Source organism: Tenrec ecaudatus, chromosome 3, assembly GCF_050624435.1.
Source record: "Tenrec ecaudatus isolate mTenEca1 chromosome 3, mTenEca1.hap1, whole genome shotgun sequence".
Taxonomy (NCBI): Eukaryota; Metazoa; Chordata; class Mammalia; order Afrosoricida; family Tenrecidae; genus Tenrec; species Tenrec ecaudatus.
Genome location: NC_134532.1, coordinates 182,198,571 through 182,226,258, shown reverse-complemented (window position 1 = coordinate 182,226,258; position 27,688 = coordinate 182,198,571). Strand labels below are relative to the sequence as shown.

At 36.1% G+C, this 27,688-nt stretch overlaps 1 protein-coding gene across 5 annotated transcripts in view; it reads right to left on the bottom strand.

Moving 5' to 3' along the window:
* The window catches only part of PDS5A (PDS5 cohesin associated factor A), a 138,918-nt gene that overhangs the window by 32,519 nt on the left and 78,711 nt on the right, over nt 1–27,688 (bottom strand). For all 5 annotated transcript variants that reach the window (XM_075544409.1, XM_075544411.1, XM_075544410.1 and 2 more), the window contains 2 exons: nt 21,690–21,805; nt 15,785–15,890 (listed from right to left, as the gene is read on the bottom strand). In XM_075544409.1, coding sequence (XP_075400524.1) covers nt 15,785–15,890; nt 21,690–21,805 — 222 coding nt within the window. The remainder of the gene's footprint in view (nt 1–15,784; nt 15,891–21,689; nt 21,806–27,688) is intronic.

Below are 27,688 nucleotides of genomic sequence, written 5' to 3'. Positions count from 1 at the left end.
TTCAGAAAAAAATCTTAAAAAAACACACAAATTACAGTCTGCTTATCCTAACTGCACAGAATAGACAACATGCCATAATCTGCTCTTGTAGTTAATTGAGGCTACTGTGTAGTAACTTCCAGGTAGTTCTTTATGACAGTAGATATTCAGCTTTTGTCCTTTTTATTCTTCCCCCTCTTCTAGTGTGTGACTTGGAATGTATACACAATGATATTACAATGTTAATAATTCTATCATTTTATAAATATATATTTGGATTTAAGGAATGTTTACTCAATATAAAAATTCCAAACTTAATAGTCCAATTTTTATATAATGTGTACTAAGAGTTTACTGTGAGCTTTGACTGGTAAAAATATCCTATAAAGTAAGAAATCCATCACCAAAAAAATCCATTTACTATAGCTATCAACAAAGAAGCTATTACTGTGAATTTTTAATTACAATTATGTGCTGTTAAATTTTCCCAATGTGTAATCAGATGTTATGCGATTTAGATGTTACATACCTGCATATTATATATGCAGTCCCAGTACAATCTAGTTAAATTTTTATAAAGACTAAATTTAAAACCTGATGGTAGTCTGATGGACAAAGCTTGAGAGCTGTATTCACTGGATATGGGAAGGGCAGACTTGCTGGGTATGTGGCTGGGCTGGTTGATGGACCCAAACATTGCTGCATGTTAGGGTGTAGGAGGGGATCAAAGAGGTGGGCACAGGGACTGGTTGTGGCCTTGACTGCCACTCCCTGATTGATGTGACCGATTCCTGATCATGAGCAGCTGCTGTTGGAGTCAAGAGCTTGTGGCATGGGTAGAGGAGCTGCTACAGGGTCCTTTGCTGAAGTGAAAGCCTGCCAGGCTGCTGAATGATGCCAAGAGGAAAGGAAGAAGGTGGGAGAGGGAGTAATGGGGTGTGGTTTAGATATGCCCTGGAGTCCAGCAACTTGTTCATGTTGAGGATCTACTGTTGTTAGGTGCTTTGAGTTGACTCATAGCAACCCCAGGTACAACAGAAGACACTGTCGATCATGTGGCATCTTCAAAATGGCCTAATATTGTTGCATCCGCGGTGTCAATCCAGCTTGCAGGGGGCCTTTTACTTCTTCATTGCCCCTCTACTTTACCCAAGATTTTTGTCCTTCTCCCGGGACCATTCTTTCCCTCATGTTTTTTTTCCTTCCATTTCCCACCATTTACTCTTGTTATCAAAAATAGTTCAACTCATTGTTGCCCAGTGTTCCCTTATAGTGTGTCTAAAGTATCTGAGATGAGGCCGTGCCATATAGAGAGCATTCTGGCTGTACTTCTCTAAAGACAGGTCTGCTTGTTCTTTTGGCAGTCGATGATACTTTCAGTATTTTTTGTCAGCACCAGTTACGGTCTCAGCACGTCACAGGAGCACCTCTACCTTGTCCTATAGGGTTACTACGCATTCTACTTGATGGCAGTGAATTTGAGTTATGAGAGGAGCAACAACCACAACAAAAAAATCCAGAGTCATACCTTGTTACAGAAAGACTTTTGGGAGTTTAATTTATGTGAACTTAGTAGAACAAGAAACGAAAGCCCTAGAGGAACAGCCTAAGAAAGAACAGCTAAAGCCTGTCAAGTAATTTTTGATAATGAAATGTATTAATGCTCTATTGATTTCATAGTTAGAACAATGTGCCCTAGTTGGATGAAGTGTGCTCAGTTGTTGTTAGAAGGTTTATGTCTATCACCCTTGTAGTTGAGAAAGTTTTGGTTTCAAGATGTACTAATTTTTAACCAAGAATCATGATGTGATTTATTTAACTTGTCATGGCCTTGTGGCCTGAGAATTTCCTGATGTATGACCTCAGGCCATAAACTTTAAGCCAAGAAAAAGAATATATAAGTTGAAGCTTTGCATGAATAAAATTGAACCAGTCACCCGCAAAAAAAAAAAAAAAAAAAAAATCCAAAGAGAACCCAAGAATTATGCAGTACACTGTCAAGAGAAATAACTTATGTGTGATTGGAATTCCATAACAGGAAGAAACACCAAAAACAGATGAAATTATCAATGAGTTGTAGGAAAAAAACTTGCCTTAAACTCATGAAAGATGAGAAGATAATGCACTCAAATGTTAAAAGAACCCCAAACAGGTTAGGCCTCAGAAGAAAATCATTATATCATATTCAAACTTTTCAAAACAAAAGGCAAGGAAAGAATCCTAGTAAGAGCTTGAAAAGTTACCTACAAAGAGAAACCATTAAGACTAAACTCTAATTTTTAATCAGAAACCATGCAGGCAAGAAGGCATTAGGATGATGATGATGTGTGTGTATAAATAAATACATAAAAATTTGCAAGGAAAACCAAAAAGCTAACCAAGAATCACATATTCAGTAAAACTGTCCCTTAAGTACAAGGGTGAAATCAGAACAATTCCAAATAGACAGAAGTGAAAGGAATTTGAAAAAACCAGAGCAACCTTCAAGGAAATACTACAGGGAGTTCACTGTACAGAAAAATCAACTATAGAAGACAACCTGAGATTAACAAAAATAGCAACACTTATAGATCAACCTCGATATAGAAGTATCCAAAAGTAAGACACCTACAAGACTGAAAACAGAACCAGAAATATATTAATTTATAATGATGACAATTACAAAGTAAATAAAGGGTATAGTTTAAAACTTTCAAATGAATAGGAAATCAAGATTTAAAGATAGACACAGACTTTTAAATTTGGGAAGAAAATAAATTACAGGGCAATCTCAAAATGAATAAACTCCATCAAAATAAAACACAAAGATTTAGCACACAAACAAAAACAATGAAGAAATTACATGAAGTTTTAAGTCAGCACAGACATTTATATGAAATAAAGAAATCAGCAACATCAAAAATAAACACATAGTAAAATGGTGGCAATATATTCATACCAACCAATAATGACACTGAATGTAAATGGATTAAATGTGTTAGTCAAGATAAGGAGAGTAGCAGAATGGATAAGAAACAAAACCCACCAATTTGTTGTTTACAAGAGACACACTTTAGATGTGAAGACAAACAGACTAAAATTAAGGAAGGAAATATAACAAACTAAGCTAAAAAAAAGCAGCAGTTACAGTATTAATTTCTGATAAAATAGATTTTAAAGCAAAATCCATCATAAGAGATAAAGGACATTATATCATGGTTAAAGAGTCATTTGAAAAAGAGGAATAAAATGGGGTGAAGGGAGACTCCGGATAGGGCAAGATATGACAAAATAATAATTTATAAATTATCAAGGGCTCATGAGGGAGGGAGGAGTGTGGAGGGAGGGGAAAAAAAGAGGACTTGATGCAAAGGGTTTAAGTGGAGAGCAAATGATTTGAAAGTGATTAGGACAGAGGGAGGGGAAAAAAAAAGAGGACCTGATGCAGAGGGCTTAAGTGGAGAGCAAATGCTTTGAGAGTGATTAGGGCAAAGAATGTAAGGATGTGCTTTATACAATTGATGTATGTATATGTGTGGATTGTGATAAGAGTTGTATGAGTCCCTAATAAAATATAAAAAAAGAAAAGAAAAAAATGATTAGGGCAAAGAATGTACAGATGTGCTTTATACAATTGATGTATGCATATGCATGGATTGTGATAAGAGTTGTATGAGCCCCTAATAAAATGTTTAAAAAAAGGAAAATGATTAGGGCAAAGAATGTACGGATTGTGATAAGAGTTGTATGAGCCCCTAATAAAATGTAAATAAATAAATAAATAGATAGATAAATAAATAAAATGCCTTAAAAAAAAGAAAATGAATAGGGAAAAGAATGTACAGATGTGCTTTATACAACTGATGTATGTATATGTATGGATTGTGGTAAGAGTTGCATGAGCCCCTAATAAAATGTTAAAAAAAAATCTTTAAATTGAATAAACAAAGGGCTTACTGCCTGATTTAAAAAAAAAAAGAGGATTTAATGATAATGAATATCTACGTAAAGAACCTCAAAATACATTAATCAAACATAAACTTGGAGAGAATAGATAACGCTACACAATAAAATTTTCTTATTAATACACTACTGTTGATGAAGGATGGAGCAACTAGAAATAAACAAAGACACAGAAGAATTAAATAATACAATCAACCAGACACATACAGAGCACTTAAGACATTTTTTCCAGCATACATGAAACATTCCACTGCACATGGACCAAAGAGTAACCTCAATAAATCCAAACACAGAGATAATACAAAGCATATGCTCATGACGCTATAAAATTAGAAAACAATAGATGATAAAGGGAAAAAAATCAAATACATGGAAATTGGATAACTGCTTAAAAATTGGGTAATAGAAAATGAAATTTAGTAAAAAGTAACCCCAACAATTGACCAAGCAAGACTAACTTGTTATGAATAGTGTTGCAAAGAATGTGGGAGTGGACATGTCTTCATCTTCTGGTTATTACGGCTTTAGGGTACATACCCAGGCGAGATGTTGCTGGGTACTATGGAATTCTTATTCAATGCTGTTTGAGTTAGTGTCACATGGCTTACTGCAATGATTGTACAGGCCCACCAGCAAGGCAAGAGAGTTCTCACTTTTCTGCATTCTCTCCAGGATTTTATTTTTTAAATTGGGTTGTCAGTGCAAGGTTCCTTATTGTTTTGATTTGCATCACCTGGATGGCTAATAATACTGAGCAAGCATATTTTCACCTGTTTGTGAGCCATTTGAATGTCATTTTTGTTAACTTAAGTCCTTTGCCCACTTTTAAATTATTGATTTTATTTTTATGGTATTGCAATTTTCATTACATTTCAGAGATTTGTCCCTTTTCTGTTGTGTTATTGCTATTTTTCCCTAATCCAAATCTTTTTTAATCTTTGATGCATGTCTTTTTTTTGTTTTGTTTTAAACGTTTTATTAGGGGCTCATACAACTCTTATCACAGTCCATACATATACATACATCAATTGTATAAAGAACATCCGTACATTCCCCGCCCCATTCTCAAAGCATTTGCTCTCCACTTAAGCCCTTTGCATCAGGCCCTCTTTTGTTCCCCCTTCCCTCATGTGCCCTTTGTAATTTATACATCGTTATTTTGTCCTGTCTTGCTCTATCCGGAGTCTCCCTTCCCCCGCTTCTCTGCCATCCCTCTCCCAGGGAGGAGATCACATGTGGATCCCTGTAATCAGTTCCCCCTTTCCAACCCACTCACCCTACACTCTCCCAGCATCGCCCCTCACATCCTTGGTCCTGAAGGTATCATCCACCCTGGATTCCCTGTGCCTCCAGCCCTATGTACCAGTGTACAACCTCTGCCCCATCCAGCCCTGCAAGGTAGAATTCGGATGATGCATGTCTTATTTCAAGTAGGTCCCCAGGCATCTATTGGCCTGCACTGTCTGTGCCTCCTTCATATTTGATAGTGCCAATGCCTTGCAAGAGGGCTCCTAAGTTTGTCCCTATTTTTTCACTAATGCTCATTATAACTCTGGGACTTACAGGTGCATTTTGATCCATCTTGAATTCATTTTTTTATACATGGGGTGAGGTTTGGGTCCAGTTTTATTTTTCTGTAGATGGAGACTTGCCCTTTTATTTCTAAGTTTTTTAATTGGTTCCATTGGTTTATACCCATTAATGTACTATTACTAGGCTGTAATACTACTGTGACTCTGTAACAGGTTTTGAGGTCCAGTAGTGACAGGCCTCTTACATGGTTCTTCTCCTTAAAAAATTCAGTTTATTCCGGGTCTCTTCCCTTTCCATATAAAGCAATTAGTTTTTACATTTCCTTAAAGAATGTAGCTGAGTAACGAAATCCACATGTGATGAAGGGAAAAGCATCAGATCTTAAAATGCGAACACGCAATTTACAGTAGGCTATGAATGACAGTGTATCTAGTCAGATTTGGGTCTCTGGCAGATCCCGTCTAGCCTCAGCAAGGGTCTGCATCAGCTTTACTATAATACAGCGAGCACTGTACACTTGATTATACTGAACTGGCTCAAACTTGATATGTGGTCAGTTGGCCTCCTTCTTGACCCAACCTGAAATTGTTCTAGGCTCAACTATTTCGTGCTTGGTCCATGACAATAATTTCTGCACTGTGTTTTAAAATATTGACAGTGGTCTTTTCTTTCTTACTCATTATTTATATTATCATTTAATCCTTAACACTTAATTTTTTTTGTTATTGGTGGATTTCCCAGTTTCTAAAGCATGGAAGTAGATGAATAGACACAATAAATGATGCAATGGTTTAGAGGGATGTGGGGTGGGAAATAGGGAGGGTGAGGGGATTTGGGAAGCAAGCAATAAATGTGAGATGGGGAGGAAGAACTAGGATTGACTGTGATTATGAGATTCATTTTAAAAGTGATTTAACCATGAAAGTATATGAGGTTTGAATACTTTATCAAGAAAACCACAGGGGATGGGGAGGGGGTGGAGAACCAAACTTGTCCAATGGTTACCATAGGTGAAGGGGAAATAATTGTTGTATAGGGTACATTGAGTTAATGTCAATGGTGGTAGAATAATTTACAATGAATTATACAAGTAGAAGTTATGGAATTGGAGAATGTTCCGTTGTGTATATCTTTGCCGCAATTAGAAGAAAAAATACATGAATAACAATGACTTCAAGGAAGAAGCAAATGTTCTAGAATTGAATGCGATGCCAGTTGTACAACTCTTCTTGATATGAATGAATTAATGAATTGTATGAGGGAAACCCCCAAAAACCAGGATTTTTTTCCAAAGTTATGTATTTAATTTTTAAAAACCCTTATCATTTTCAAAGTACTCTCTATTATACTTAATATAATTGTTAAATCTGAGATTCCATTCTTGGAAACATTTTTCAAAGTCATCTGTTCGGATGGCTGATAGCACTCCCTCGTTTTTTGTTCATGTCTTCTACATCGTCAAATCGCTGTCCTTGCATGTCCCTCTTCATTCATGGAAACAAAAAGAAGTCACATGGAGAGAGCTCAAGTGAGTAAAGTGTATGGGGCAAGAGAGGCACGCGGTTTTTTTTTTGCCCAAAACTGGCACACTGAGATGACTATGTGAGCAGGTGCATTGTCGTGGTGGCAAAACCAGTCCCCCGTCTGCCACAAATCAGGCCTCTTTTGTCACACACTGTTACACAATCTTTTCAGAACCTCTGAAATAAAAAGATTAACAGCCTGACCTTGTGGAATGAACTCCAAATGACAAGGTGACATTTTCGCCCATTAGGGAAGTCGACATCATCAATTGACATTTCACCATTTTTGAAATGAGAAAACCACTCATATACTTGAGTTTTTCCATAGCTCTGTCCTTGTAAGCATTGCTCAACATCACAACTTTTCTGTGGCATTTTTCCCGACCAGGAAACAAAATTTCACAGCTGCACACTGTTCCTTTAAATTGGCCATCCCAAAAAATGAGGCTTGAGTGAAATTGCTTTTATGAAAAAATGCACTGTGACCAGACAGAACCTTCCCAGGATATGCCACTGGGTGCACTAACTCAGAGTGAATTGTTCGATACTCGCCTAGTGGGAACATCTGTATTAGGAAAGCTCTGCCCTGTCCAGCATAATTCCAGTTTTGGGGGGGGGGGTACCCACTCATATGATATATGGTTGAAGTGCTAATAAAACTTAAAAAAAAAAAGAGAAGAATGTAGTTGGAATCTGGTTCAGAACTGTATTGTTTCATTTATTCCCCATCCCTCCACCATAAAGCCATTTTATTGGAGCTAGTAGAGTTATATCATTCCCTACTTGCATTGTTTTCATAGATTGTTTTTGGGTAGTAGTGATATTTTTACAATGTTAAATCTTCCTATGTATGCATGAGCTTGAATTATTTTTCCATTTATGTAGATTATTTTGGTTTCTTTTAAGTTATTTTATAGTTTTCTTTGAACAAACAATATCAAAATATAAAGCAATTATGTCTTGCAACATGTATTGAGTATGCACAATTTGTTAGACCCTGTGGTAAGTACTGAAAATAGAAAAGAAGATATGAGTCCTAGCCTATCATTAAGGAAACTACAGCAAGTTAGTTATGCTATATCTTGAAAGTTTATCTTCCACAAAGTAAAAACAATGTAGATAGTGTATTAAGAGGATAAAGGTTAAATGTGTGGAGGCAGAAGTAAAGGGATATAAATCAGGTAGTCTTCATTAATTTACCCAATAAACATTTATTTAGTGGGACATAAAGTCAGTGGAGAAATCCTCTCATTTGATAAGGGTCACTGCGATAAATTTTAATTAACAAGGTTTTGAGATTATTTACATAAAAGTGACAAATTAAATATGAAAAGCTAAGTCACAAGCAACCTATTTTAAAAATATGACTCACATATTAAAAATTAAATCAATGATCTCAATGAAATAATATTTAAGGCCAACACAGCCCTATCCACTGTTTGTCTACTCTATATCAGAATAGTCTCAATATCTTTTTCCTTTCATTTTCTTCCCCTCTCTGCTCTAGCCAATGAAACTTCGATTAAGTACCATATTATGTTAAAAGTCAGGTTAAAAGTCCTTACACAAAGTAACTTCTTGCCTCAAAAGCCCTTAACAACTGGACTCAATCTTCATTTGCATTACTTCACAGATTCTGTCAGCTTTAACTCTAACGCCCCTAAAATATGCCGAGCACTATTTCCCTTGAGAATGCTAATTCCCTATATTAGGTCAACTTTAGCACATAATCTGGCTGGACTTGACCCTGGCTAATTGCTCATTTCCTTGAAAATTCCTTTTGGGTCTATTGCGGTTACTAATTGCTTCAAGGTCCCGTGATCTGACACGGCCATGTTATGATTTTCTGTGGGCAGTCCTGGTGGCACAGTGGGTTACAGGTTGGGTTTCTAACAAGGTCAGCAGTTGAAACTACCAACCAGCTGCTCTTCATTCAGAGGATCTACAGCCTCAGTCACCCACAGGGGTAGTTCTCTGCTGTCCTACAGGGTTCTTATAGTAGTGAGTTGGTTTTTCCCCCCTTTTTCTTGTTGGGAAGTCCTATTATGTTCTTTGAAAGTTCAGACTGGAAATATTTAGCAGACAAGTATATATTAGCAGGAACACAAATGATGAATGAAACATAAAACATTATTTTTAGAAAAGACCAAGGCATTATATAATGATTAAAGGGTTCGTTCACAGAGAAGGCATGAAAATCTTAAAAAGACAACATTACCCAATAGCAGCAGAATTCAAATTCTTCCCCAAAGCACATGAAACAATCTTTATACCAGACCACATTTTAAGCCACAAAGAAAACTGTAATATTTTAAAAGTTTAAAATCATGCAAAATATCTTCTCAGACCATGATGTTAAAAAATTATAAATTTGTCACAGGGAGAGTAAGAAAAACCTTGGGTCCAAATGATTCTTGAGCTAACTACAAGCTTTTCTTTCTTGTTGTGCTTCTAATTTGTCAGTGGTTTGTTGCTGTTTTGTTGTATATTGTTGCTTGGTTTTGCTCTGTCTTATTTTTGTGCATGTTATTATCTCCACAGGTCTGTTTAAATGATAGGCTGGATGAACAATCTGAGAATAAAACAGGAGGACCAAAAGTTCTGGGGGGACATGAGATAGGGAGAGGTTGGGGGAAAGGAAGTGGTGTTAACAAACCTAGGGACAAGGGAACAACAAGTGATCCAAATTGGAGGTGAGGAGGGTGTGGGAGACCTGGTAGATCATGATCAAGAGTAATGTAACCAAGAGGAATTGCTGAAACCCTGGTGGGGACTGAACATGAATAGTGGGACAGGAAGAAAGTCAAGGGAAATAAGAGGAAAGAGCTGGGAGGCAAAGGGCATTTATAGAAGTCTAGATAAAGACATGTACATATACAAACATTTATATATGAGGATGGGGAAATAGATCTATGTGCCTATATTTATAGGTTTAGTATTAAGGTAGCAGAAGGACATTGGGCCTCCACTCAAGTACTCCCTCAATGCAAGAATACTTTCTTCTATTAAATTGGCATTCTATGATGCTCACCTTCCTGACACAACTGCTGAAGACAAAGCGGGTGAATAAGCAAATGTGATAAAGAAAGGTGATGGTGCCCGGATATCAAAAGATATAGCATCTGGTGTCTTAAAAGCCTTAAGTGTAAACAAGCGGCCATCTAACTTAGAAGCAACAAAGCCTACATGGAAGAACACACCAGCCTGTGTGATCACAAGGTGCCAAAGGGATCAATTATCAGGCATCAAAGAACAAAAAATTATATCATTGGGTGCACACTTCCATGACATGATCGCTGAAGACAAATGGGTGTATAAGCAAATGTGGTGAAAAAAGATAATGGTGCCTGGCTATCAAAAGGTATAGCTTCTAGGGTCTTAAAGGCCTGAAGGTGTAAGGCTTCATCAGAACAAAAAAAAAAATCTTAACACAGTGAATGAAGAAGGGAGTGCAGAGTGGAGATCCAAAGCCCATTTGTCGGCCACTGGAGGAGACGAGCCAGTCAAGGTGTGATGCAGCACTGATGAAAAATAAAACTTTCTTCGAGTTCCTAAATGCTTCTTTTCCGCCCCCTCCCGCCCCCCTGCCATGATCCAAATTCTACCTTCCAGGTCTGGCTAGACCACAGGATGTACACTGGTACAGATAGGAACTGGAAACACAGGGAATCAAGGGCAGATGATCCCTTCAGGACCAGTGGTGTGAGTGGTGATACTGGGAGGGTAGAGGGAGACTGGGTTGGAAAGAGAGAACCGATTACAAGGATCTATATGTGACCTCCTCCCTGGGGGATGGACAATAGAAAAGTGGGTGAAGGGAGATGTTGGATAGGGCAAATATGACAAAATAATAATTTATAAATTATAAAAGGCTCATAAAGGAGGGGAAAAATGAGAAGCTGATGCCAGGGGCTTAAGTAGAGAGCAAATGTTTTGAGAATGATGAGGGCAATGAATGTACAGATGTGCTTTACACAATTGATGTATGTATGAATTGTGATAAGAGTTGTATGAACCCCTAATAAATCGATTAAAAAAACAAAAACCTTGCATCATAGAGGAAATCAAATTAGAATTAAAATACAACGTAACAAATCTTTGGTATACAGCCAAAACAAGTGCTCAGAGAAAACGATTATTATGCTCACATTAAAAAGAAGACTCAAAAGTAATAACTTGGATAAATAGAAAAGCAAGAGTAAGATAAACCAAAGTTACCAGAAAGGAATCATAAAAATCAGACCAGAAATAAATGGGAAACAGGAAAACAGAAAGAAGGATCAATAATGACAAACTATTGACCAAATGCCAGAGGAAAAAAAAAAGAAAAATGCAAATAAAATTAGGAACATTATTAACGGTTCATACTAAGATTATTGGAAATTGTATACCAACGAATCTGATTTCTGGCCCAGATGGTTTTATTGGGAAATTTTAACAAAAATTCAAAGAGTTGGTATTTGTATTTATTCCACTCAAGTGGCTTAAAAAATCCTGAAATTGTTTTATGAACCTATGATCAAATGGGATTAATACTAGGGAAGAAAGAATAGTCAACATTAGAAAATTAATGATCACAAATCACCATATAAATAAAACAAAGAAAAAGAATCATACAATCATCTTAACTGATGTTAAAAAAGGGTATTTAATAAAATTTACCATTCTTTTCTGAAGAGAACTCTCAGCAACACAGGAAAGGAAATACCTCAATAAATTAAGGGCACACATGCAAAACCAACAGCCAGTAAATATTATTCTCAAAAAAAATATTATTCTCAATAAAGAGAGGCTGAGAATTTTTCTCTCGAGAAAATTACTTATTCAATATTTTATTGGAAATACTGACTAAAGCAATGACAAGAGGAAGAAAAGACTCGAGCTGGAAAGGACGAATAAAGTTATCTCTACTCACAGATGACATAATCGAGTTACAGTTAATTAATACTGCCCTTCCAGCCAAAATCCCTTAATAATTTCGGACTTTATTAACCTGTGGTTATAGTCTGATTTTTGAAGGACATTATCTTCTAAGAACAGGATGAGATTAAGATGTGATCTTAGTAGAGAGTATGAATTGGACCACACTTTTTAATGGTAATATTAGTTATTGCTTCTTATATGGATGTAAGGAGTATATGTTACAGTTCAGAGGAGAAAAATCTGGCTGGTTAATTAGAAAGAGATCAGTGCCTACTGTAATAATCCTATACATGGAAAAGCCCAGATATTCAACAGGAATGCCATTGATCTAAACTGCAGAATTCAGCTAAGTGGAAGTGGAAGTATACAAGTCCAACAATATTATTTACAATAGCCTTCAAATGAAACAATATAGAAAAGAAACCTAACAGGATGTAAAAGAACTACATAATGAGAACTATAAACACCACTGCAAGAAACAAACAATCCCATTACCATTTAGTTGATTCATGAATATAGTGAGGGAAGTGGGGGGCAGGGAAGAGGGAGAGATTTAAAATGAATTGGTGCAGGCCTACTTGTCACATGTTTTTCTTGTTGCAATAACAGGGAGTTCAAGTTTAGGTGTATCCACTTAAAAGGTTGTGTGACATTAACCACTTTAACCTGAGCAGTTTGTCTCTATGCTAGAGAGATCATTGGTTCACTCAGAGTTAATTATTTTTATGTGGCCTGAAATATGTTCTATTTTAGAGAATGTCCCCAGTGTATTGAAGAAACATGAATTATGCTGTTAATGGGTGGGGTATTTTATTTTTAAGTCTTCTTTGAGAATTGACTCTTTAATCATTATAGTGTCTTTGTCCTTTATAAACACAATGTATATTTCACTTATCTTTTCATTCATTTGCATGCATACTTGTAATTTTAAAAGTGTCTGCTAAATAATCCAGCACTAAAACTTTCAAGTAACTTACAGGACTACCAACCAAGAAAAACAAAGTAACTCTCACTGCTACAAAATCAATTTTGACTTACAATGACCCTACAGGACAGAGAAATAGGACCTGTGGGTTTCAGAGTCTGTAAATCTTTAAGGAAGCAGAAAGCCTCATCTTTCTCCCTCAGAGTGGCTGGTGTGTTTGATCCAACATAGTGGTTAGCAGCCCAATGTGTGTAACCCACCGCACCACCAGAGTGCTTCACAAGAAGGTTAAAGGGAATTAGAAGTATGGGAAATGCTATAATCAGAATGTAATTAATGAGAGTGATATATTGTACCAAATGTAACCCATATCACCGAATAATTTGTGTAGAAATTTTAAAGCGAGAACCCAATTTACTATGCAAATTTTCACCTTAAATACAATAAATCACTTTTCAAACCATTTTATTAAGACATAATCCAACATCACAGCACTCATAGTTCAGTCATATCAAGCAGTGTTGTACAATCACAATTATTTTCAAACCATTTTCTTCTTTCTTGCACTCCGTGACACTGGCTCCTCATTACTCACCCTCTACTGTTGCCACCCCATCCCCTACCCCAGGAACCTCATTCTAGTTACTGTCTCTATAAATTCACCCAACCTGAGTTTCACATACCTAAAAAAACATAGAAAGATATACAACAGAGATTTAAGAACACTACCAAAAATAACAAAGTACAACAGATAAGCTCCAATTTTGGGGTAGGGTATTAAAAAAAACCCAGATCAAGTTCACAGTGAATCATAAGAGATCAACTGATATGGGTTTAACCATCCAAGCCAGATTTATCATTTTAATCTACTATAATTCTTCCTCCAATACTCTAAGAACCAGGCCATTCTGCCCCTTATAGTCAGAGGGGAATCCCTGGAGGCCCAATCCATGTATAGATTCTGTGAATGTATTTTGGACTTCCACTGTCATCCATAGGTTTCAAACTAGACTTGTACAATTTAAACTCTCCTTCAGATTTAGATGATATAATTTAGAATCCTTGGATTACAAGCTGTTGATGTGCTTCTATCATGTGGGTTTGGTTGAGGTCCCACTTAGATGGCTGCTTGTTAGAAAACGAACCCCACACATGACTCTTTGATAGCTGGGCACCATTTAAATTTACTACTCTGCTGTAGCACCCATATCTTCCATGTTTCTTTAATGAGGGTGTGTATAGAGCAGGTCTAACAATGACGTAAGAATTGTTCTTGCATTGGAGCTAGGATTAAGTGTGAGCCCCAAATCCATTCCTCAATCTGTTTTCTATCTACCTCTGGTTCACATTACAGACATTGTTGTTATTTTATGGTACAGAATTTTAAAAAAATCATTTTATTGGGAGCTTGTACAGCTCTTATCACCCACCATCCATCCATCCATTGTGTCAAGCACATTTGTACATTTGTTGCCGTCATCATTTTCAAAACGTTTTCTTTCTACTTTAGCCCTTGGTATCAGCTTTTGTTCTTTTTCCTCCCCTGCCATCCCTCCTTCATGAACCCTTCATAATTTATGGATTGTTAATAGTTTTTCATGTCTTACACTAACTGATGTCTCCCTTCACCCACTTTTCTGTTGTCCGTCTCCCTGGGAGAGGATTCTATGTAGATCATTGTGATAGGTTCCCGTGTTCTACTCCCACCTTTTCCTTCCCCTCCTGGTATTGCTACTTTCATTATTGGTCCTGAGGGGTTTATCTGTCCTGGCTTCCCTGTTTCCAGCTCTTATCTGTACCCATGTACATGCTCTAGTCTAGCTGGATTTGTAAGGTAGAATTGGGGTCATGATAATAGTGGGGAAGGAAGCATTAAAGAACTAGAAGAAAGTTGTATGTTTTGTCAGTGCTATACTGCACCCTGGCTGGCTCGTCACTTCCTTGGGACCGTTCTGTAAGGGATGTCCAATTGTCTACATGGGCTTTGGGTCTCCACTCCACATTCTCCCTTATTCACATTGATATGATTTTTTTGTTTTGGGTCTTTGATGCCTGATACTTGATCCCATTGACACCTCATAATCACATAGGCTGGTCTGCTTCTTCCATGTGGACTTTGTTACTTCTCAGCAAGATGGTCCCTTTATTTATTTTCAAGCCTTTAAGACACCAGATGCTCTATCTTTTCATAGCTGGGCACCATCAGCCTTCTTCACCACATTTGTTTATGCAGCCATTTTGTCTTTAGCAATCATGTTGGGAAGCTAAGCATCACAGAATGCCAGGTTATTATAACAAAGTGTTCTTGCATTGACGGCGTATTTCAGTAGAGGCTTAATGTCCATCTGTTGCCTTAATACTGAACATATAAATATATGTACTTAGATTTCCTTTTCTTTATAAATATATTTACATATGTACATATCTGTATTTAGACCTCTGTAAGTACCCTTTGCCTCCTAGTTTTCCCCTCTATTTCCTTTTACTTTCCTCTTGTCCCACTATCATGTTTGGTCTTCATTCGGGTTTCAGTAATTCCTTTCGGTTACACTGCCCTTGATCAAGCCCCACCAGGCATCCTACACCTGCCTCACCATCGATTTTAGATCAATCACTTGTTGTTCCCTTGTCCCTGGGTTTGTTAACATCCACTTTCTTTCCCCTGTCTCCCCCTCACCCATGTCCCCACCCTGTGGTAGAGAGCCCTATCAATCATCTCCTTGGAGTATAAGGTCCTTCTGTTTATAGTGCCATTGGTTTAGCCCATGGTAATGTATTTAAACCACAGTAAATTATTTAAAAAGTAAATCAAAATACTACTTATGTAAAATATGTTTTATACCCCAATTTTTAACCTCTACAATAATTCTTCCCAAAATACGACTGACTCCAGCATATGCTAAAGATAATGAAGATTATGACTGAGGAAATTAAGGAGATAAAATTGTTTAGAAAGTACCTTAAGAAGTTCAAGTCCTGAACGAATAGCAGTATCTGGACTTACACCCTCCTCTTCATCATCTGCTGTTCCCTCTATTGATTTATTCATCAATTTTACTAGTGCACTATAAAAATAAGAAAATCTGAATTAGTGATTTTTCAAAATTAGCAACTACATTCCAACTGGACTATGTCAGGAAATATACAGAACTTAAAACTCTAGATTCAAGAATGTTTCTGAAAATTTATTTTCCTACTTGTTCCATATTCAACGTGAATTTATTCTTTTTTATTTCCATGAATTTATTCTTAGTTTATTTCCCTACATGTTTAAATGTTAATGTTTCATTAAACAAGGGAGTATTGTTTTAGTTAATACCTTTAGAAATTATGTAGCAAAATAAAATTTATTTTTTACAACCAAATTGAGTACCAAATAGGTTAAGTTGAATCTGAAAATGAAAATTAAAGAAAATCCAGCACATTAAGAATGGTTGAAATATGTGAACATTCTTAGTTATGAACAGAAAATAGAAGAAATTATTTATGTGATTATAAGCGGTATACAATACTCATTTCTATACACAAAAGATGATCACTTGTAATTCTGGAAAACACAAATGGTTGTTGCTAAATGGCCAAGTGACAATTCACTCAAAACAAAATACCAACAATAACCATCAAATAGACAAAGGCATTAATTAGCATATTGAGTTACACGTTGGACTGCTAACCACTAAGGTCAGGAGTTCAAAACCACCAGCCTCTCTGTGGGAGAAAAATGATGCTTTCTATACCCATAAAGTGTGAGTCTTGGGAAAACCAGATGAACTTTTACCATCTTATAGGGTCACTAGGAGCTGGAATTGACTCAATGTTAGTGAGATTAAAAATCAATGTACAAATCAGAAATATATACTGAAAGAGCAATTCACTAATGTATAATGCTAAACTCAAAAACAGATTAAGAAATTAGAAAAATATTGAAGTTCACTACTATAGAATTAATATTTTAAAAATAATTTTTGGGAGCTGTTACAGATATTATAACAATAAGTAAGTTTTTGAAATATATCTACAACTACAAGATGAGTTATTGTATGGTCAATAAAAATCCACCTACACAACATGGCACTATTTTAAGTAAAAACCAATACATATCCATGCTATAACCCTGATGGTGTTCTTTCAGACTTTTTTAGTTATTCCTATAACTCAGTTTATTCTCATCTCAAAGAATATTGAAAAGGAACATGATTTTGAATCCCTCAAGGATGCCCAAGCCCCAACCTGCCATTTGATATAAGTCCAAGAATGCAGAATTCTTTGAGGAAGCTTAGAGCAACGTTTTTCAACCTGTGGGTCGTGACCCCTTTGGGGGGTGTCGAACAACCCTTTCAAAGGGGTTGCCTGATTCATAACAGTAGTGAAACTACAGCTATGAAGTAGCAATGAAAATAATGTTATGGTTGGGGGTCAGGACAACATGAGGAACTGCATTAAAGGGTCGCAGCATTAGGAAGGTTGAGAACCAATGGCTCAGTGATGAATACAGTACCTCCAGAAATGTACAGACCTAGACAGAAGACATGCTCAAAAACAATAGCTTCACATTTTGATATATGTATTTTTGGAGAATAGAGAATTTTTAGTTTAAAAAATAGTAAATAAGGCACTTAGGAATAACCAATAATTATGATGGATAATGGCATCCCTGTTCCACTCCATGCCATCGGCCAGGTTAAGGGAGTATGTGGGAAGCCAATCAGTTTTTTTAAAAAAATCATTTTATTGGGGCTTGTACAACTCTTATCACAATCCACACATATATCTATTGTGTCAAGCACATTTGTTGCCATCATCATTCTCAAAACATTTGCTTTCTACTTGAGCCCTTGGTATTAGCTCATTTCCCCCCCTCCCTCAAGAATCCTTGATAATTTATAAATTTTTTTGTCATATCTTACACTGTCCAACACACCCCTTCACCCACTTTTCTGCTGTCCGTCCCCCAGGGAGGAGCTTATATGTAGATCCTTGTAATCAGTTCCCCCTTTCTACCACACCTTCCCTCCACCCTCCCGGTATCGCCACTTTCCCCACTGGTCCTAAGGTGTTCATCTGTCCTGAATTCCCTGTGTTTCCAGTTCCTATCTGTACCAATGTACACCCTCAGGTCTAGCTGGATTTGCAAGGTATAATTGGGATCATGATAGTGAGGAGGAGAAAGCATTTAAGAACTAGAGGAAAGTTGCATGTTTTATCATTACTACACTGAACCCTGACTGCTTGTCTCCTCCCTGTGACGATTCTATAAGGGGATGCCCAGTTGCCTACAGGTGGACTTTGGGTCCCCATTCTGAACTCACCCTCATTCACAATGATATGATTTTTTTGTTCTTTGATGCTTGATATCTGATCCCTTCGACACCCCTTGATCACACAGGGTGGTGTACTTCTTCCATATGGGCTTTGTTGCTTCTTAGCTAGATAGCCACTAGTTTACCTTCAAGCCTCCAAGACCGCAGACGGTGTATCTTCTGATAGCCAGGTATCATCACCTTTCTTCATATTTGCTTATGCACCCACTGTGTCGTCAGCGACCGTGTTGGAAGGTGAGCATAATGGAATGCCAATAGAATAAAGTGTTCTTGAATTGAGGGAGTACTTGAGTGGAGGCCCAATGTCCATCTGCTACCTTAATACTAAACCTATAAATATATGCACATAGATCTATTTCCCCATCATCATATATAAATATATTTACGTATGTACATGCCTGTATTTAGACCTCTATAAATGTCCTTTGCCTCCTAGCTCTTTCCTTTATTTCCTTTTACTTTCCTCCTGTCCCCCTATCATGCTCAGCCTTCATTTGGGTTTCAGTAATTCCTCTTGGTTACATTGTCCTTGATCAAGCCCTACTAGGTCTCTTACATCCTTCTTTCCACCGATTTTGGATCACTTGTTTTTCCTTGTCCCTGGGTTGGTTAACACCAGTTCCTTTCCCCCACCTACCTTCTCCCATGTCCCCCTGGAACCATCGGTCCCATTGCTTTCTCCTCCATATTGTTTATCCAACCTATCTTATCTAGATAGACGTGCAGAGATAATAATATGCACAAAAAAACAAGGCAGCAAGACACAGGGACCAAAAAAAACAAAACCCTCACAAAACGATAACAAAAACCCACTGACACAAAAAAGAAAAGGCTGTAAATAGTTCAAGGTCTGTTTGTTGACCTATTTTGATATTTTTTGTGATTAATGTTTTGATGATTTCATTGCAATACTTTTGGACTTGTTGCTCCTTCCTACCATCCCACTGCTCTCGTTTCATCACTAAGCTGCTTATCCTGGCTATTCCCAGTTTAGCTGCGAAAGCAGAACGAAGGAGTGTTCTGGGATATTTATGTATGATTTTACTGCCACTCAAAGTAGCTAAATGAGACCTAACAGACTCTTGCATAAGTAACCTTCTTGTTTAAATATGTACCTTTCTAGGTGTGCCATGCTTTGGAAAATATTGGGTTCTTATACTCTTCTCAATCCAAAATTCTCTGGATTTTCTCTTACCACCCTTTCTCTTAAATGGTTCTAGCCTAGCCCCTTCCCCCTTTCATCTTTTCCTAACTCAATGACTATATGGTCCAATATGAGCATTTTCCAACTTACAAAATGGTTCACACCACAATGACCCCATTTTAAGTTCTGAAAGACGTCAATTACCTAGTTATCTTTTTTCTTTACTGCCTGCTACACAGCAGTTCTTTGAACAATCATAACATCAATTAACTCAAGTAAATATCTAACAATAATGTAACACTGTATATAGTGCATATGAAAAATGTTAAGATGAAAATAGTCATAGCGCAGTGATTCCCGAGTTGCATCTGACCCATTGTTTGGTTTCTGTGATACTACATTTTCCTGACTTTTACAGACTAACCACTGCCACTGAGTTGATTCTAACTCACAGCAATCCTGTGTGTGTGACTATTTTTATAGTCTAGAGTTATCAATATCTGAATTTTTAAAAGCATATCACCAGGCTTATCTTCTGAGGCAGACTATGAAATCCTTGGTTAGCAGTCAAGCACATTAACCATGTGTCCTACTAAGATACTCAAGTTTATAAAAAAGATACTAACATTTATTCAGCATTTACTGTGTAACACATTGTTAAATGTTTACACAGGCATATCTTTCAAAGCTTCAAAACAACTGTATGCTAGTAATAATTACTGTCCTTATTTTAAAGATGAGGAAATAGAAGCTCAAAGTAGCTTACGTAATACATCCAAGGACACAGCCTTGTGACTTGACTACCCTTTGGTTGGTAGCAATTTTTTAGTTGGTAAATCCACCCTAGTGCCGCCTATTTCAGAAGCCTTCCCAACTCAACTACAAACAACTCCCACGATTGGGTAGGTAACCTTCCTCCAGAGTTACTCAGTGTACTTTATCTATTTCCCCAGTAAATGAGAAAGACAGAACAGAAGTGGATACATTTGACTTGTGGTTTTGGGAAAACATACTCAACATGGGATGTGCTCCTAGAGGAAATAGAACCAGAATGTTTCTTAGAACCAAGAATGATGAGACTTTGGTAGCAATTCTGGACCTATCGTTAGAACGAGTACTTAATTGTTAAATTAAAAAAAAAATCAGCAAGTATGGTAAAATAGAGGGTCAGCAAAAATGGAGAAAGCACTCAATGACACATGGGTTGAATTCAGTTGTTGGCAACTTGAGAACAAGTAACAAGATCAACTGTTGATAATAATTTTTCATGTAGATTTAGGTTCCAGGAAAGAGTACTGTAAGATACATATTTCAATAATATTAATGGACATTTACATAAATTAGTCTTTTAGAAATGTTAACATAAATCCATTTTTCTAAGTCCAAACAATTCGTAATGCTGAGAAAATTAAATGCTACCGAGAAAATTAAATTTTTGGTCTTACAAGAATAGAGATCAAACATTGGTGTACTTTACTGAAGTAGTGAATGCTACAAGGTTTCTTTGAAAGTAAATAGCAAGAGCTTCCTGATGACATTACATCTCTTTCAAAGTCAGTACTCAGAGGTGAGGGTGCTTATTTCTACTATTTCACCCTTGATCTAACGGATTGAAATAGTACAGAGGAAAGATTACTAACAGAGAAAATAATAAATTGAAGAATGATTTCCTCCATTACACCAAGGTTTGTACAAATACAAAGCATGTTATCCCTCAGAATGTTAGTTTTCTTATTTGCAAATGATTATTTCAAGGGTCAGATATTAGAGATGAAGAAAACCTAAGTCAAAAATAAATAGCATTTTGAGATAACCACCACAGTGATTTACATAAAGTAAAATTACTAGAGACCTGATACTAGAACCAGTGCTCTTAATTCTAGGCTGTTTGGTCAGAGAAGTAGATAAATTGTATAAAACAACCCAATATAGACAAAATGAGACATGATAATTAGTACAAGAGAAATGGTTGCACAGTAAGTAGTTACAATATGAAATTATTTGAAATAAGTGAAATGCAGGAGACTATAGTAGTTCTACCACTATTAAAAACAAGGTTATAGGCATTTTATAGTTGTAAATAAGTTAAAATACAGAAAATTATTGGGCATCTTCAAGTCAAAAAGCTAGTAAGTAATATAGAGGTATATGATTTCAACTTCCCAAAATGAACAGTGGCATAATAGATACTGAAGTATTATGTGGTCCTTAAAATGATTAAGAATTGGAGGTAGCTTGATAGCTATACAAATCTCTCAACTTGAAAGATGTACTATGCTCTTACAATTAAAAAGGTATATAGGAAACTTATTAGACTTCCCCCCAAATCCAGAATTTCACAACACTGTAATTTCATATCATAGATTAGTTTTTGAGTGAGACTACATTTCCCAGCTCACCTTATGGCTTCTGAATCAATGTGCACAGGTGCAATTCTTTCCAACAGAAATTTGACCATCTCTAGAAAAGGATTTGTTGGTTGCTTAGGATTTGCAAGTTTCCGAGCAATTTCTCTCTATAGGAAGGAAGGAGTTCACGTAAGTATGATTCGAATTCATGCTTCTTTTTCCTCCCCAAATTAAAATGATTGTAGATACCAAAAGCATTTGATGGATTTGAAACAATAGAACTAAAATTTTTACTTTTTAAAAAATGTATACTTTAACTATAATTTGTACCATTGTGAGGATGGCATAGAATCAGGCAGTATTTTGTTTTGTTATTATATACAGGGTTGTAATGCGTCAAAAGCAACTTGATGGTATCTAACAACATTGAACATTGACTACAAATTCTGGATTGTAAAGAGCATAGAGGATATGGTTTCTGTGAGATTAGTGTGTCTCATTATTTCTCCTACAAGAATGCTACATAGCATAACAAACCTGGCTTTATACAGAACTTTTGAAAAAATTGAAAACAATTTACATTTTAGAAATATGTTTAATTTGCCTTATATTTTATAATTGGACAGAATATTATATTTTATTTAGGCTATCAATTTCTTCTTAAAAGGATGAAAGATGATTTATAAATGTTTATATATTCACAAAGTTTTTTTGCAGTTCTGAAAGAAATCGTGGAGGGCTAGGTGAATCTCCTAAATTCCCTGGCATTTTAATTATTCATAATTTTGACAAAAACTAGAAGCTGTTTGACAGAGTTGAAAGTAAAAGTAATTTTCCCAATTTAAGTTCAAACACACTGGTATTATATCAAACAACTCCTACAAAAACGACAATGTGCTAGGTAGTAGTGAAAGAAACTTCCTCTAATAACAAGGTTTTTAATCAAATACCTCTGTTGGGGATATAGAAATTTTAGCTGAAGAAATAATGCACCAGTGTTTCTAAACACGATTATAGATGATGATTACCATGTGATGAATTGGATGTTAAATTGGAAAATGTATATTTTTACAGTAATTAAGATTTTTTCCAAACTACAAAGCAGTAGTGATATTTATCAGGTGTCCTCCCCCCCCCTACAAAATTACTATTTTAGGGATATACAAAGAGGCTTCAAAAAGTCTGGGGAAAACCTCTATTATCTTTTAATTCCATTTTCCCATAATTTTTTTTCTAAGTCTCACATATATCAAGAAGACATGAGAGAAAAGGAAAAAGGGTGTTTACTACAGTTTCAAAAGGGTGTTTACTACAGTTTCAGTCACATCTTAATAGAAATTATAAAGGCCATACTAAATTATATTCTATTCATATTTGTTATTAGAGTATAAATTCAAAGAACTGGTTCTGAAGAGAATTTCTTAGTCATTAGAAAAGGTCTAGTTTATTTTAGCAAATTGCAATTAAGGGAGTGATGTTCAGCATTTGAGAAAATAAGTTTAATTCAGTGCTTACTTTTTGTATACTTCTAGCCAAGATATGTATGTAAATGATGAATGCCGACACTACTAGCTATTGAAATAAAATGTTTCTTTAGTATACAACTTAATTGTTTAACCCTAAGGGTTAGAATGGTGACCCCTATACCTGTAGATGCAATCCCATTAGAGGACAGAATTACTAGGTTAATGAGACCCTGCTGACAGGCAGAGACTAAGTCAGTACAAATGAGGGGAACATCCATGCCAGTGGAAGACACCATGGAACAGAAGCTCAGTTTCCCCAGACAGCAATCCTGAATTCTGACTTCTCACATTTGACACTGAAAAAATACATTCATTCTTTAAAGCCACTTATTTGTATGTCTGTTACAGCAGCACGAGAAAACCAAGACACGAAAGTCTGTGATTATCTAACAACCAATATTATTAATTGGAAAATGCCTAGTTGATTTTAAGGTAATCTGGGAATACCTTGAAATACACTGCATTGAATTACTAATACAAGGGAAAACTAGGCATGGCACTATGCATGTGCATAAATGAGATTAAAAAGTGGCAAGAGGATAAATAGTAAAAGCACTTTATAAAACACCCTTACATATAAGCATAATAAGACAAAGCTAGAGTTTCCCATATTCCCTTGTAATCATCTTCGTATTCACATAACACTCCATGATTTTATGCAGGTAATATTTAAGTAATCTCTCATAATAATTATTTAAATGTGTGCTAATCTTAAGTGATGTTGGGGATACACAGCGTAAATTCTGAAACGAAATTAGGTTGTAGCAGGTAAGTAGTAACACATAAATGGTCTTCTCTATACATTTAATAATAAAAATGTCCATATGCACTTCAAATACATACATATCTAAAACTAACAAGTTACACAGTGGAAAAGCTGAGAAAGCCTAAACGAGAACGAGCATGAAGTGCCCCTCAGAGAATATAGACCAGAATAGCTGGTAGAAAGAGTTAAAAGAAAGTAAGTTTCTTTATTCCTGACAACAGTGAAGAAATTTCTGATCAAATCTATGCTGATTATTACTGCAGATTAGGTATTTCTAATACAAGTCATTGAGTAAGTTTATAATTTAAAAATCAATTGATTATAAAATGAAGGAAGCTTTACAATGGTATTTGCATACACACACCCTTTCTTCTTCATATATTTTCATTTCTCATTTTTTACCAACAAAGTATTTTTTCATACTATTTCCCCTCAGACATATTTTTTTTAATCTGGTAATTAAAATGACTGCTAATGAGATTCAATATTATCAGTTATTTTTCACAGTTGGAATTAGCTAATTGTTAGAGGCATTTTTCCCATCCTAAAGCACCTCCTCTGATATCAAGCCACCCAAACTAGAAATATGCCAATCATTCCTGACACTGTGGTCCAATTCCTATTGACTGTTTTAAGCCTTATTCTAGAGTGGGCAGTCCCTCACCCACATTCATCCCCACGGGGGTGGGTGCTATTCCTTTGTGGCCGAAGCACACGACTCTACTGGAGCAGTCTATCTCTATGGAAGCATTTGCCTACCTCCATTTAATCTGCAAGCTTTTGAGAGACCATGCACAAACAACTTTCCGTATAGATTGTATTTTAAAACTATATTCTTGATCAAAAAACAAAATAGTATTGGGATTTTTGACGATACAATGCACCTGCCAACCTGACAATGGATTTTAAGAGTGGTCTGAAAACAATTACCTCAAAATCATTTTGAGGCTTTGTTAAAAGTTGGTGATTCATCATGTTACCTCATACCTATCCTAAGAATCCTGATGCTTGTCAAAAAGTTTCCCATTAACTTTTTAAAGACCCCTCATATTGCTAATGCTGTAAAAAATATAATTTACTTAAATTTTATAGAGCCATGCAGGTCTTCCATTAAAACCCCCATGAAGAGGAAAATGAAGATCAGAGATAACAGAGCAGTGTAGCTGAAACTCAAACCTTAGACTGTCTCATTAAATGTGTAATGAACAAGTTTCCGAAGTTCTTAAATTTAGGGAATCATTGTTTCAGGAAGGCAAAAATTAAAACTAACAACAAAACCCCAAATGCATGGGCACTGTCAATTCTGACTCATGGTGACCCTATGAGTCACACAAGTAGGACTGAGCTTGGCTGTGATCTTTATAGAAATAAGTCACTAGCCCTTTCTTTCATGGTTCTGCTGGTGAGTCCAGTACACCAGCCACATAGGAAGACACAGGAGCATACGACAGCAAGGAGAGCTGAATAGATGCAAATACAGGACCAAAACCTTAAGTCTAAAGGGAAAGCAAATCTTATAAACATCATATTTCAATAATACTTCTCTCATCCAATTTTTTTGCTAACAAAATTTCAGAAGTGAAAGTAGGGCAGAGAAGGAAAATGTTTGAGCTCTTCATTCCCACTAACTGTCTTATAAGACTAACATTTGCCTATGTGGAGGTGATTGCTATTTAGGGGCAGATGAGAATATCTCAGAGATGAGATGAAGGTTGCACAGAAGGATACAAATGAAATTTAGTTGTTTGCACATTTCTGCTTCATTTCTTTTACTTCAGAAGGAAACACATATTAGCTACACAAAGAGTGTTCAGCAATTCTTATGGAGACGATTTTCTGGAAAGTGGCATGAACTTTTTCTAACAGTAGCTGTTTTCCTGCATGTTTAAAGGGTATTATTAGTACAACTTTTCACAAGAGAACATTAAGATAAGTTAAATAATGTGCTCAAGTCACACAGAATGACAGGGATAGGGGCATGGTATCATTACCATGCTCTTTCCAGCAGCAACAAAGTCCCTGTCTCTACAGGGACTTTAGAGTTCCCAAAATTGTGCTCACAGCGTGGCTACACTGCATGGCTGTACAGCTCATCCCCAGATATTTTGGTAACAAGACATCTGTTTGCATATATACTTTTTGGATTTAGAAACCTTTGATCTTTCTGGTCTAATAAACAGTAGGGTTCACTTCAGAGCCATATTTTTAAACACAACCAACTTTGATTTCTATTTCTTTTACACCATAAGTAAATAACATGTGCATGTTCTTCAAGCTACTATTTCTTGAGCAGTGCTCAGATCTGGCTCTTGTAAAGAATGACGTCCTGTAAGAAAGTTTAAGGGCTCAAGGCTCTGGCTGCAGCTCACCCATTGTAACCACCAAGAACACAGAATGAGAAACTTCACATCTGTAAAATCCCATGTCCTTATCTATAAGTCGGTCTAATCAAATGATCTCTGGGTATTTTCCAGCTATATCAATCTATCAACTAATTCACTTTATTAGGTATACATACTGAAATGCAAACTACCAAGCTGTAAATGAAGTTAAACATTTAAATATTCTAAAACCATGGCCTGAAGGACAAATCTGGCCCATAGCCATACTCGAAACGAGACTTGAAAGTGTGCTCATTAAATTACCCAGGTCTGGGTTGCTATTTAGGCAGCCTGAGTAGGTTCCTGAGCAGGAACCCTGGTGGTGTAATGGATCTGAATTGGGCTGTGATCCCAATGTCCATAGTTTGAAACCACTAGCTGATCAGTGGGAGAAAGGTGGGGCTTTCTATTCCCCTAAACCAGTGGTTCTCAACCCTCCTAATGCCGCAACCCTTTAATACAGTTCCTCATCTTGTGATGGACCCCCAACCATAAAATTATTTTTGTTGCTACTTTTACTTGTAAATTTGCTACTGTTATGGATCAGGTAACTCCTGAGAAAGGGTCGTTCGACCCCAAAAGGGATTGCGACCCACTGGTTGAGAATCGCTGCCCTGAACAGTCACAGTCTTAAAAACTCACAGGGGCAGTTCTACCCCATCTAATTGGGTTGCTGTGAGTTAGCACTGACTTGATGGTAGTGAGTTTCTGTTTTGTTTTTGCTGGGTCCTAGGCTGATCCACATTCCTGGATGTTGATAGAGAAGTTCATTGCTCCCATCTCCAAAATAACTTCCTAATGTCCTTTTAAAGATTCATAGTCATTGTATGCTATATATTGAAGTAAAAAGATACCTTCATAATACTAATTAGGTCACTGTATACATATATTTACATCTATCACAGTCCTTATTACGTATTTTTTAATACATACCCAACTCTAATAACTTCTGGGACAAATCAGACAAACATTATTATAACAATTCTATTTCTTTATATGTAATGTCATAAGAACTATCATTATTTAAATACTATAGGGCAGCGTGAAGTTCTGTATTAGGCAATTTATATTAAAATTATTTCATTTTACCCGATTCTCTTAAAAATCCAATTAAGTTGGTAATATTTAAATAAGAAAATGTAAACAAGGAAAATGAGGCTCAGAAATATTGAGAAATTTACTAAAGGTCACAATGGTAGCAAGCAATATGGATAAAATTCAAACCAAATCTCATTAAATGTTATATAAATGAATAGATGAATATTTCCTTTCTGATAATTTTCTATAAACTATGGAGTATAATAGTAATACCAGGGAGGGGGGCAGGATAAGAATAATAACATGAAGTAAAAAATCTAAAAAATAATTGCATGACCT